The sequence below is a fragment of the Lonchura striata genome, chromosome 27 (genome assembly GCF_050655825.1).
Source record: "Lonchura striata isolate lonStrDom1 chromosome 27, ASM5065582v1, whole genome shotgun sequence".
NCBI lineage: Eukaryota > Metazoa > Chordata > Aves > Passeriformes > Estrildidae > Lonchura > Lonchura striata.
The window spans coordinates 1,588,767-1,602,143 of NC_140729.1; the positions used below are offsets into that span (position 1 = coordinate 1,588,767).

The window sequence follows — 13,377 nt, forward strand, 5'->3', positions numbered from 1 at the left end:
CCGGGGGTCCACGCCCGGTGCTCCGTGCCCGGGGCTCCGTGCCTGGAGCTGCCCCGCCCGGGGGTCCCGCAGCGCTGGCCCGGCCCCCCCAGCCCGCAGGAGGGGGTGCAGGACCTACAAAAACACAGAGGAGGGAGGGACAGGGTTCCCCCTGCCCAGACCCTTCCCCAGGAAACCTGGCACAATCCCCCCACGCTGCCACCCATCGCCCCCCAGCCCGGCTCCTGCCGTGTCCCTTCTGTCACCACGAGCCTGGCGAGCTCCGTTCTGCCCCTGATTGTCCCGTTTGGGGTCACTCACCTGCCCGATAAACCCCGAAAGGGCCGGGAGCTGCAGGACACCCCACACCGTGTCACCCCCATGGCCACCCCGGCGACACAGGCTGGCTCTGTCGACCCCCAGACTCATCCCCGACCCCAGCCCCATCCCCGGGGGGACACCTCCAGCTGGACCCCCCCTCTCCTCCCCCAGGGACCCCGAGAGAGGAGACGCCTGCAGCCCCCCCGAGGCATTTTGGGCGCTGGGAAGGTTTTATTGGAGTCGGTGGCGTGGCAGCGAGGGCGCGTCCCTCGTCCCGGGGGTCCCGGCGTGGGGTGGGGGGGCCGCGCCCGGCCGAGCCCCGGCTCGCGTGGGGGTGTGCGCTGTGACACGGGGGGGACATGCAGCGCGAGCGGCTCGGTGAGGGGGGACCGTGCTGCGGACCCCCCCTCTCCCGGCGGCTTTGAGGTAGATCGAACGTGGGGGGACGGGGGGGGACGGGGTGGGGGGCTCAGGGTCAGCAGCCGCCTGCAGCCCCCGGCTGAAGCACGGGGAGGGGGGCTGGGGATTTGGGGGGCTGCTGGGGGGCTGCGCTGTCCCCACGCCGTGCGGGGGGTGCGGGGAGCCCCAGGGAGCCCAGTGCAATGTTGGGGGGCTGTGTGTGTGGGGGGGGTCCATGCTGCTCCTCCGGGTTCGTTTCTCAGCAGCATCGTTGTGGGGAGGGGGGGAAATTCGGGGGGTGGGGGGGTGCTTTTAATGTAAAAGAGAGGAAAGATGCTTGAACCGGCGGGACGAGGCAGAGGGGACCGAGAACAAGCAGCTGCCCCCCACTCCCAACCCCGACCCCACCTCTGACCCCACGGGCCGGGGAAGGGGCGGCCCCTTCCCCTCACCTGCTTCCTGGGGGCCGGATCCGGACCCGGCCCCTCGGATCCTCCCTGAGATCGAGCAGCGACACTCGAGGGGACAGAGGACAGCCAGGGGCACAGAGGGTCCCCTCCGGCCACCACCCGGCCCGGCGTGGTGCTGGTCCCCCACCCGGAGCATCCAAACCTGGCACGGGGGGCGAGGCGGGCGGGGCCGAGCCCGCTCCGAGCGGGCCGGGGGCTCCGGGGGGCTCCGGGGGGCTCGGGGGGTGGGCTGGGGGGGCTCAGTCTTTCCGTAGCTACTGAAGACTTGGAGGTATTTCGGGAGCCGGGCGCTCCCGGTGTGTTTCCATGCAGCATCCAGAGGTGGGGAAGGGGGGCAAGGCTCAGATCTTGCTGTTCTCCAGGTGCGAGTCGATGTGTTTGACCAGGGCATCGTCCGGGTACCCGATGGGGAAGGCCAGCTGGCACAGCGGGCAGCTCCGCACCTCCGAGTCCACCGTCTCCAGCAGCAGCTGCGGGGGGCACAGGGCGATCAGACCCCCACGCTGGCCACATCCCCTCGGCCACCTCCCCCCCGAACCCCCCACTGCCCCCAGCCCGCCGGAGGCCGGGTGACAACCGGGGAAACTGAGGCACGCCACCTCGCTGCGGGGTGCCGCCGCGCTGGGGGGGTTCCCTCGATGCTCCCCACCGCTAAACCCACCCCAAAACCCCGCGGGGAGATTGGGGGGGGTCCTCCTCACGTTGATGGAAGGCCAGGACTGGGCGTGCTCGGCCCGGGCGTAGGCGGCCGCCGTCCGGTGCACGGCGTCGGCGTCGGGCGCGGGGAAACCGGCGCAGAAGGAGGCGCAGCGGATGGCCCCGGCCTCGGGGCTGGGCGGGCTGGGCAGCGCCCACTCCTCCTCGTCCGAGGACTGCTTCTCGAAGCGGACGTGCTCCTCGAAGGGCTCGTGGGCGCTGAGCGGGGCCCCGGCGCCGCCCAGGTAAACCTCGCCGTAGGGCCGGTGCTTGGGCAGCGTGGAGGCCTCGGGCTGCAGCCAGAGCGAGCGGCTCTGCTGGTACAGGGCCACGTTGGTCACCTCCGAGTAGCTGCGGCGGCCCTGGAAGCCGGCCTTGATGTGGCGGCTCGAGGGTTTGGCGTAGGCCAGCTCCATCCTCTCGCCGGGCAGGCGGTGCGGGGACGCCGAGGCGGGCGACGGGCAGGGCGGCGGCGGCGCGGGCGAGCGGCGCTGCGGGGCCGGCGATGGGCTGGGGGGTGGCACCGGGGATCGGCGCTGCTGGGCCGGCGACTGGCACGGGCCCGGGGCCGGCGAGCGGCGCTGCTGGGCCGGAGATTGGCTGGGGGGTCCCGGCGAGCGGCGTTGGAGGGCGGGAGATTGGCACTGGGAGCGTCCCGGAGGAACGGGCGAGGGGCACTGCGGGGCGGGCGAGCGGCGCTGCTGGGCCGGGGAGTGGCACTGGGACAGCGGGGAGTGGCGCTGGCCTGGCACGGGACAAGGGGGACACACACGGGGAATGCTGCGCGTTAGCTCGGCCGCGTGGGACACGTGGGAAATGTGGGAAGTGTGGAAATGTGGGAAGTGTGGGACATGTGGGAAGTGTGGGAAATGTGCCTCAGCACCCAGGAGCATCCCCCCTTCAACTATGGGGACCCTGCGGGAAATCCTGTGGGGGATGCAGCCAGGGATGGATGGTCCCAGGGATGGATGTTTTGGGATGGATACTCCCAGGTATGCATGTTCCCAGGTGTGGATACTCCCAGGGATGGATATTTTGGGATGGATATTCCCAGGTGTGCATGCTCCCAGGTGTCGATACTCCTAGGTACAGATATTTTGGGATGGGACGTTCCCAGGTGTGGATACTCCCAGGTATGGATATTTTGGGATGGGACACTCCCAGGTGTGGATACTCCCAGGTGTGGGTACTTTTGGGATGATATTCCCAGGTATGGATGTTCTTGGATTATGGGACATTCCTAGGTGTGGATGATCCCACACATGGATGCTCCCAGGTATGGATATTTGGGACGGATACTCCCAGGTATGAATATTTTGGAATGGATACTCCCAGGTATGGATGCTACCAGGTGTGGATATTTTGGGATGCAACACCCTTGGTGTGGGACACTCCCTGGGCGGGACCGACACCCACCGGCGCTCACTCCCATCCATAGGACGAGCTCTCCCAGCCCCTTTTCCCGGTGTTTGTGCCCCCCAGGGCCACCCCGCAGCCCCCAGGGCTCCTCTCACCCCCGTTGAGGCTCTTGTCCTGCAGCAGCGCCCGCAGGATCTGGCTCTGCAGGGAGCTGAGGTTCCGCAGGCGGCACAGCTCCTCCGTCAGCTCCGTGTAGGCCAGCGCCAGGTTCACCCTGCGGAGCAAAGCACAGCCAACATCCCTGGGATTCAGCAGGGAGAAATCCCTCAGCAGGGATGAGATCCAGTTCAATCCCTCAGGAGGGGTTAAATCCCTCAGCAGGGATGAGATCCAGTTCAATCCCTCAGCAGGGGTTAAATCCTGTTCAATCCCTCAGAGGGATGAGATCCAGTTCAATCCCTCAGGAGGGGTTAAATCCCTCAGCAGGGATGAGATCCAGTTCAATCCCTCAGGAGGGATGAGATCCTGTTCAATCCCTCAGGAGGGATTAAATCCCTCAGCAGGGATGAGATCCAGTTCAATCCCTCAGCAGGGGTTAAAACCTGTTCAATCCCTCAGGAGGGGTTAAATCCTTCAGCAGGGGTTAAATCCTCCAGTAGGGGTGATCTCCTTCAGTAGGGCTGAAATCCTTGGGTAGGGTTTGACCTCCCTCCTGGAATTTCGGTTGTTTTGGTTTTTGGGTTCTTTTTTAATAAATACAGCTAAAAAATGTTTCGTTCTGCTGCCGGGATGGTGATTCCAGCATTCCTCCAGGAAATTCCTGAGGAATTCATGACCCAGGGTGGAAAAAAAAAGCCACCTCAGGGTGTGTGAAATTCCCTCCCTCCACCCTGGCCACACCACCAGATCCAGAGGACAATTCCCAAAGGGGACACAGTGGCTTATGGAATCCCTGGGAATATCCCATCCCAAAATTATCCACACCTGGGAGCATCCATAGGTGGGAGTATCTGGTGGCCCCACTGTGGATATTTTGGGTATCTCTGAACAGAGAATATAAATACCACAAGAACAGAGAACGCAAACACCACACAGCCCCGCTGTCCCCCCAAGAATCGACTCCAAACCACCCCAAATTCATTTTTTTAACTCCAAATGGAAAAGTTGCTGCCGCGGATGGCGCTCCCCCCCGCTCAGCTCCCGGCGCTCGGAAGCGCTGCCAAAATCATCAATTCTGCCCCGAGTTGGTGTCGCTTTCCGAGCCGGGATTCTCGGCGGGGACGCGAGGGGAGGAAGGAGCCGCGGGGCCGGAGCTCGGCGCGTCCCGGCGCGGCCCCGCTGAGCCGTTGTGACACCGCGGGGACCAGAGCCGCCGCTCGTAACCGCGGCTGACAGCGCCGGGCCCGGCCGAGCCCGCGGGCACAGCGCCGAGAGAGGTGGGAAAGGAGGAGGAGAAGGGGAAAGTGAGGAAAAGAACGAGGGAAAGGAGGGGAAGGAGTGAGGGGGGGAAAGGAGGAGAAGAATGGAGAGGAAAAAAAAAGATAAAATGGGTGAAGGAGAAAAGGAAAAGGAGGGGAAGGGAAAGGATGAGAGGGAGGAGAAGAAGGAAAAGAGAAGGGGAAAATGGAAAAAAAGGAAGAGGAGGGAAAGAAAGAGAAGGAGGAAAAGGAAAAGGAGGAAAAGGAGGAAAAGGAGGAGAAGAAGGAAAAGAAGGAAAAGAAGGAAAAGAAGGAAAAGAAGGAAAAGAAGGAAAAGAAGGAAGGGGGAAAAGGAAAAAAGGAAAAGGAGGAAAAGAAAGAGAAGGGGGAAAAGGAAAAGGAGAGAAACAAGGAAAAGGAGGAAAAGAAGGAAAATAAAGAGAAGGAGGAAAAGAAAGAGAAGGAGGAAAAGAAGGAAAAGAAGGAAAAGAGAGGAGGGGAAAAAGGAAAAGAAGGAAAAAGAGGAAAAGGAAGAAAATGAGGAAAAGAAAGAAAATAAGGAAAAGAAAGAGAAGGAGGAAAAGAAAGAGGAGGAAATGAAGGAGAAGGAGGAAAAGTAGGAAAATGAGGAAAGGAGGAAAATGAAGGAAAAGGAAGGAAAAGAAGGAAAAGGAGGGAAAGAAAAACAAAAGCCATGGGGGACACGCACAGAATGTCACCTTTGTGTCCCCCAGACCCTTTTTGTTGCAGAGCCGGAGGAGCCAGGGCTGGGGACATGCCCGACATTGGCACCCATGGGTGCAAGAGGCATTAAAACCCACACAATGCCCCCAAAAACGCGGGGCGGGGAAGTGGGGGGTGGTCTGACCCCCCGAATCCCCACCCTGCTCTTTCCAGGGCTTTCCTCAAGATTTGTCTCCTGGTTTTTCTAGTGAGGGAGGCCAAGAGGGAACAACCGCGAGCTCAGAAAGCCAAAAAAGGTTAAAACCTCAGGAAAGACACCAAAATAAAAGATCGGGACGCGGGGGGACCCCCGCCCCAAGCAGAGCGCGGCAGAAGCACTAGAAAATCACCCGGAGATGGAAAGCGCCGATAAGGCGCTTTTCACACCCAAAGAATCAGCGGCGGAGAGAAGCAGGTGACAAAAAAAGAGCTGAATCGGCAAGAAAAGAGCGCGGAGGGAAAAGCTGTGCCCGGGGAGGGGGTGAGGAGCCAGCCCTGCCTCAGTTTCCCCATGCCAGCGTGGTGGATTTGGGCTTAAAAACGAAAGATTTTGGTGGTGGGGGAACGTTAACGGAGATGTTTGGGAGTTTGGATTTCCGTGGATGTTGCGGGAAGGGGGTGAGAGGAGCGTGGGGGCGATCTGGGGGTGAGCTCGGGTGAGGGAATTTTATGGAAATGGAGGGAATTTTATGGAAACGGAGGGAATGAATGGAAATGGAGGGAACTTTATGGAAATCGGGGGAATTAAGGAGGGGAAGGGAGAGGGGGGGGCCCCCCCGGGAGGGATCCAGCCCCCCCTGGATCCGCTCGCTCTGATGTGCCGCAGGAGGACAGGAAACATCCGACACCTCGGGAGCAGGAGGGGATGGATCCAGCCCCCCAAACAGCAGCCGGCACCTTCCCGTGTCAGCCCCGATCTGTCCGCAGCTCGGCCCCGCTGTCACCGTCACCGCCCGGCCTGGGGACAGCGGCGAGCGAGGCCAGCGCCGCGTCAGAGCGGGGACAGCGGCCCCGACCCGGTGCCACCGGGGAATTTTGGGGTTTGGGGGTCCGGGGACACTGTCACTGCCTCGGTGCCACTCGGGGGTTTTTGGGGTATGGGGACAGCGTCACCAGCTCGGTGCCACCGCTCGGGGTTTGGGGGGGTTCGGGGACAGTGCCCCCGACTCGGTGCCACCGGGGAATTTCGGGGTTTGGGGGTCCGGGGACACCGTCACCGCCTCGGTGCCACTCGGGGCCGCTCTCTCGGCAGCCGCGAGCCGTCAGTGCCCTCTGGAGGCAGCGCCGAGTCCGCACCGGGCACCGGGACAACGCACGGACACCGGGAACTGGAAACCGGGACAACGCACGGACACCGGGCACCGGGAACCGGGACAATGCACGGACACCGGGCACCGGGCACCGGGACTATACACGGGAACCGGGCACCGGACACCAGGACAGCACATGGCACCCAGCAGCGGACACCAGGGACCAGGCACCGAGACAACAGCCAGCACCGGGCACCGGGCACTGGGAAAGGGGCACGGGGAACCAGGACAATTTTCGGTGTCGGGCACCCCGTGCCCGCAGCCCCGCTCAGCCCCAAGCCCCTGGGGCACAGTCGGTGATTTTGGGGTGCGGGATCCCCCCACTGCAGCACTTCCATGCGGGGAACCCCCTGGGAGCCCGTCCAGAGGTGTGGGGTGACCACCGTGCCCCAGAGCCGGTCCCGTGTGCCCCCACCCCCCCTGCCAGCGTGGGGGTCCCCCAGCCCCCGGCCCAGCCCCCTCCCAGCACTTACTGGTCATCGCCCACCTTCTTCACCCAGGCCATGTCCCGCTCCGACTGCTCCTGGGGACACAGAGCTGCTCAGACCGGGACCCCCCGGCCATGGGGGTCCCGTGGGTCAGACCCCTCAGCACCCAAACCCCACCCAGCAGGAATGAGGGGTGCTGTGGGGTCAGACCCTGCCCCGTTCCTGCTCCCAGCACCCCTCAGCACCCAAACCCCACCCAGCAGGAATGAGGGGTGCTGTGGGGTCAGACCCTGCCCTGTTCCTGCTCCCAGCACCCCTCAGCACCCAAACCCCACACACTGAGGTTAGGGGGGTCCCGTGGGTCAGACCCTGCCCCGTTCCAGCTCCCAGCCACCCCTCGGCACCCAAACCCCACCCGCCCAGGCCGGGGGCGGCCCCGGGGCCGGTCCTGCTCCGCACCTGCTCCCGGGTGTCCTGCAGGTGCTTCAGCTCCGCCTGCAGCCTCTCGCACTCGGCCTTGAGGTGCTCCTCGCGGTGCTGGGCGCGCTGGTTCTCCTGGCGCGCCGCCTCCAGCTCGGCCTCCAGCCCGCGGCTCTGCCAGCCCCCGGCGCGCTCCAGCACTGTGGGCACAGCTCGGCTCAGCCCTGGGCATGGCTCAGCCCGGCATGGCTCAGCCCGGCACGGCTCAGCCTGGCACGGCTCAGCCCTGGCACCACTCAGCTCAGCCCGGCACGGTTCAGCCCGGCACGGCTCAGCCCTGGCACCACTCAGCTCAGCCCGGCACGGCTCAGCCCGGCACGGCCGCGGGTCCCGGGGGGTGCTCGGCTCAGCCCGGCACGGCTCAGCCCGGCACGGCTCAGCCCGGCTCGGCCGCGGGTCCCGGGGGCGCGGCGGGGCGGGGAGGGGCGCTCACCGTGGCTCAGGCCGGGGCTGGGGTGCCGGGCGATGAAAGGCCCGTCCTGAGCGCCCAGCCCCGGGAAGGCGCCGCCGTCGCGCTGCCGCAGCTGCTGCTCCAAGCTCCGGATGCGGCCCAGGTGCGTCTCCACCAGCGCCCGCTGCACGGGAGGGGACGGGGCTGAGCCTCGGCCACGCTGCGCCCCCTCCCCGGGGCTCGTCCTGCCCACCCCCCCGCCCGGCACACGCGGATTTCGGGGTGGTTTTTTGGAGCGGGATCGATCCGGTGGCAGCGGCGTGGCAGGAGCGGCTCCCCGGCTGGGAAAGGGGAGCTGGGGATGCCCGGCTGGCACCGGGACAGCGGGAAGATGGGTAAATCTGAGCATCCCTAAAACCCCAAAACGCCACGGCCCCCCTGCCTCCCCAGAGATGGGGACACCATGGGCCCAGGTGCTGTTGTGGAGAGGGGACGGGGCCCTGCTGTCCCGCCGGTGGCTGTCACCCACCATCTCTCCCAGCTCCGTCTCCAGGTCCGCCTTCTCCACGCACAGCTTCTCGTACGCCTGGATCATCTCCTCCAGCTGCTCCTCCCGCTCCTTGCTCTTCTGCAGCTGCCAGGGGAAGGTGGAGGGGATTTGGGGGTGGGTGGATGGCTCAGGGACCCTCTAAAGCCCCCCCAAACCCCCAGTCTCTCCTCACCTCGTGCTGGAACTGGTTGAGCTGCTGCTGCAGCGACGCCTTCTCGCTCTTGAGCAGCGAGTTCTCCTTGGCCTCGTAGAGGGAGAAGATGTGCTCCTCGCCGAACTCGCCGATCAGGGGGTACTGCGGCCGCGGGGCAGGCGGTCAGCGGGGTCCCTCCGGCCCCCCGGCCCCCCCGAGCTTCCCCCGACCCCTCACCTTGACCTCGTACATCTTGAGGCGGCGCTTGAGCGTGGAGTTCTCCCTCTCCAGCCCCGTGAGCCGGTTCTTGATGTCGTCGTAGGCGGTGATGAGGGCGAAGTGCGAGGCCGAGCACATCTCGCCCGACAGGTCGGTGTTGGGGCTGTCCAGCCAGTCCTCGTCCGGCCCCAGCGCCTCCTGCGTCAGGATGCTGATGTCGTCCTCGAACATGGAGTCCATGTCCTGCCTGCAGGGACGCTCCGCTGACACCCGGCCGGGGCTGGGCCCGGCCAGGGCAGCGCTGGGGCTGGGGGGACCCTGGGGTGGCGGTGACCCACCCGGCCCAGGTGGGTCAGAGCGGGGTCTGTGGGAGCTCAGCCTGTCCCGGTGACACCGAGTGACGGTCCCAGGGGCTACCACCACCAGCAGCTCCGACCCCACGCTGTCCCCTGGGGTGACAAGGGGACACCGGCCACGCCATCGCCTCCGTCCCCACGGGGGAAAGAGGGGACACAGATCCTCACCCCCCCAGCCTCCATCAGCAGGAGGGAGGGAGCAGAGAGCACCCCGGGCAGAGCCCCCCGGGGGGGACACGGTGACATTCCTGACGTCCCCTCCGGGGACCGAGCACCAGAAATAGCGGCCGGTGCCGCGGCTCCCGCACGCGAGCGGCTTCCCGGCCTCCCACGCCTCGCGCAGCCGTGCCCTAAATACCGGCGCTGCCGCTCAGCCCCGGGAGCCACCTGGCTCCCGGCACCGTCCCCAACCCCTCCCGGGGTCTCCGCCGCGCCCGTCCCGCCCCGCCGCGGCGCGGACCCCGCGCGGGGCTCCGGGCTGGCCGCGGCTCCCGCAGCCGCCGCCTCCGGTGGCTCCCGGGGCGTTTCCCGGTGGGAGCGGTGCCCGGAGGCAGCGCAGCCAGCCCTGTCCCTGTCCCTGTCCCTGTCCCTGTCCCTGTCCCTGTCCCATCCCTGTCCCTGTCCCATCCCTGTCCCTGTCCCTGTCCCTGTCCCCATCCCTGTCCCTGTCCCTGTCCCCGCGGGCAGCAGGGTGGCTCGGCAGACATCTGGAGCCACTGCCACACAAATAATTCATGGCACGGAGCTGGCAGAGGGAGGAGAGGTCTGCGGGGTGCTGGCACAGGAGGGGGGCACAGCACGGCCCCCTCGGGAGCCTGGGGACAGCCCGGCCCCCCTGGCACCCCCAGGCCGGGGGTCCCATGGGACACAGAGAACAAATCCTGGACCAGGGGGCTTAAATCCACCCCCGGGGTGGGGACAGAGGGGACACATCTCTGCTCGGGCAGGGAGGGCACTGCCATCACCCTCCTGGGGAAACTGAGGCACCCCCAAAGCCAAGATGAGGCTCCCCAAGCTCTGGTGACCCCCCCAAATGAAGATCCCCCGAGCCTTTGGGGGGGTCCCAAGCCCTGCCAGCGGAGGCACCGAGGTGACAGGACACTCTTTGTCCCCAACACTCCGGGCCTGCAGGCAGCTGTGTGTCCCCAGCCCGGCCCGGAGCTCCCCGGGGTGTCCCTGCTGCTGCCCGGAGTGCCGTGCCTCAGTTTCCCCAGCCCACTGGGGCACGTGCCTTGCAGCGGGCCCCGGGCGCGGGGCGAAGCAGCGCGGGCTGGGCAGGGCTGCGGCGCGGGCTCAGGCGTGTCACAGGCGTGTCACTGGCGTGTCACCGGCGTGTCACGGGGCTGGCACAGGCGTGGCTCAGGTGCGGGAGCTCCGGACATCGGCCAAGAGAGGATCGGTGGGTGCCAGGGCTGCTCTCATCGGTTCCAGGCGGGGTCCCCGCGCCCCCTCCGCACTCCCGGCCCCTCCTCGAGGCCCGCAAATGCCTGGGGAGAAAAACTGAAAATAGGGCTTGGAAAAAAGCAGAAATGGGGCTTGGAAAAAAACAGAAATGGGGCTTGGAAAATGAGCAAAAATGAGGCTTGGAAAATGAGCAGAAATGGGGCTGCAGCTCCCTGGGACTGGGACACTGCGGGAGGGCTCGGCCGGCTCAGGGCTCCGGTGGGAATGGGAACGGGACCGGGAACGGAATGGGGACGGGAATGGGATGTGCCAGGCTGTGGGTGCTGCTGGCACCTGGCTGGGTTAGAGACAGGGCTTGGCCCCCCCAAAAAACCCTTTTGGGGGTCGGGAGGATGCACTCGGGAGGAGCCGGCCTAGGGCAGCCCCCCCTGCCCGGCCCTCGGTGGCCGCGGCCGGGACGAGCCCCCTCCTCATGGCTGGGACCCCCCCGGCGCTGTCCCGGTGCTGCGGGGCTGGGGGGACGCGGGGAGGGGCTGGGGGCACCGCCACGGCCACGAGCGAGGGCAGCGGCCGTGGAACCGGGGGGGAGCCGGGGGAGAACCGGCGGGGAAAGGGGCACGGGGCGAGCGCGCCCCCGACTTGGCGAGCCAGGCCCGGTGCGCGGTGAGCGCGGACGGGGGTCGCAATAGGGTGAGGGGGGGGGTCCGGCCTGCGGCGGCCCCGGAGCCCCCGGAAACCGTCCCCGAACGCCCCCGGACCGGCCCGGTGCCGCCCGGCCCCCCCCGCGTCCAGCCCGGGGCCGCACCGCGCCGGGGGCCGGGGACGGAAACGCAGGAGGGGTCTGGGGCGGAGCCGGGACGGGATGAGGATGAGGATGGAGCCGGGGATGCGGACGGAAGCGGGATAGAACCGGGGTGGAGATGGGCACGGAACCGGGGATGGGGATGAAGGTGGGGATGAAGATGCGAATCCAGCCGGGGATAGAGATGGGGATGAGGATGGGGGTGAGGATGAGGATGGGGATGAGGATGGGGGTGAGGATGAGGATGGGGGTGAGGATGGGGATGAGGATGGGGGTGAGGATGGGGATGAGGATGAGGATGAGGATGGGGATGAGGATGGGGATGGGGATGAGGATGAGGATGGGGATGAGGATGGGGGTGAGGATGAGGATGGGGATGAGGATGAGGATGGGGATGGGGATGAGGATGAGGATGGGGATGAGGATGAGGATGGGGGTGAGGATGAGGATGGGGATGGGGATGGGGATGAGGATGGGGGTGAGGATGAGGATGGGGATGGAGCAGCGCATGAGGATGAAGCGGGGATGGTGAAGGCGGCGGGGGCAGACGGCGCCGGGGCCGGGGTCGCGCTGTGGCGGGAGAGGACAGGCCCGGTGGGGCGGGGGCAGCCCGCTGTGCCCCCCCGGCCGCTGCCGCCGTCCCCCGGCCCAGGCCCCGCACTCACCGGCGCTGCTGCTGCGCTGCGGCGGCGCCCGCCGGGATGCGGCTCCGTCCCCGCCCCGCCGGGTCCCGCTGCCGTTCCCGGTCCCCGCCGCAGCCCCGGCCCCGCCGCCGTTTCTTCCGCTCCGGAGACACCGACAAACCACGTGGGCACCGGGCGGCCGCCAGCCCCTCCCCCGCCACGCGCCGGGGCCGCCCCCGGGGCTGTGACCCCCCCCCCCCCACCGGGGCTCGGCCGGTCCCGGGGCTGCTCCGGGGGGGACACACGCGCCGGAGCCCGGACCCCGACCCCGCTGCCGTGGCCTGCCCCGGGAGGGGCACCGGCGCCCCCCGGCGCCCCCCGTGCCCTGCGGAGCCCCCGGGGGTGGTGGCGGGGCCGGGGGGCTTCTCCCTCCATCCCGGGGGGCACCGGCACCGCGGAGCCGCAGCCCCGCGCGGTGGGGGCTGGGCTCCCCCCCTGCCCCCGCCCCCCAACCCCCCCTCCCCCCTCCCCGAACATTTTATTCCCCGAATTGTGCTCGGAGCCGCTTCCATTATGGAATTACATCTTTTCCCTGGGTGCGCAGGGTTATTAATAGCTGCTCTCCTTTCGCCGCGGCTGCCGGGGGCTCCAGGGGACAAAAATCCCCCCGGAGGGGGAGCACTGCCAACCCGGTGCCCGAGGAGAGACCCTGGGATGGCACAGACAGACCCACGGCACGGACAGACCCCCGGGTGGGGGTCATTGCCAGCCTTGGTGCCCATGGACAGAGCCTGGAATGACCCATGGCATGGACAGACAGACCCCCGGGTGGGGGTCACTGCCATCCCGGTGCCCAAGGACAGACCCTGAATGACCCATGGGACAGACAGACCCCTGCAGACCCCTCGGTGGGGTCACTGCCATTCCAGTGCCCGAGGACAGACCCTGAATGACCCATGGCACGGACAGACCCCTGGGTGGGTGGTCCAGTGCCATCCCAGTACCCACAGGGCTCCAGGACAGACCCTGGAATGGCACAGACAGACCCACGGCACAGACAGACCCCCGGGTGGGGGTCACTGCCAGCCTTGGTGCCCATGGTGACCCACAGCATGGACAGATCCCCGGATTGGGGTCACTGCCACTCCAATGCCCGAGGACAGACCCTGAATGACCCACAGCATGGACAGACCCCTGCAGACCCCTCGGTGGGGTCACTGCCAGCCTTGGTGCCCGAGGACAGAGCCTAGAATGACCCACGGCATGGCCAGACCCACCCACGGACACATCCACGGCTCTGAGCGATCCCGGTGGCC

General features: G+C 66.8%; 1 protein-coding gene across 2 annotated transcripts; it reads right to left on the reverse strand.

The window, feature by feature from the left end:
• Positions 1-511: 511 nt before the first annotated feature.
• Positions 512-12,499, reverse strand: TBKBP1 (TBK1 binding protein 1). Of its 2 annotated transcripts, XM_077788437.2 has the most exons (11): positions 12,104-12,499; positions 10,460-10,719; positions 8,895-9,119; positions 8,697-8,819; positions 8,504-8,608; positions 8,017-8,158; positions 7,563-7,723; positions 7,149-7,198; positions 3,380-3,498; positions 1,871-2,610; positions 512-1,639 (listed from the first exon to the last, which is right to left on the reverse strand). In XM_077788437.2, the coding sequence occupies exons 3-11, from the start codon at positions 9,114-9,116 to the stop codon at positions 1,511-1,513; spliced, it is 1,791 nt and encodes a 596-aa protein (XP_077644563.2). In that variant the 5' UTR covers positions 9,117-9,119; positions 10,460-10,719; positions 12,104-12,499; the 3' UTR covers positions 512-1,510. The 2 variants fall into 2 exon arrangements, with proteins under 2 accessions (XP_077644563.2, XP_085417898.1); XM_085561772.1 differs by lacking the exons at positions 10,460-10,719; positions 12,104-12,499 and having other exon boundaries at positions 512-2,610.
• Between the last annotated feature and the right edge of the window lie 878 nt (positions 12,500-13,377).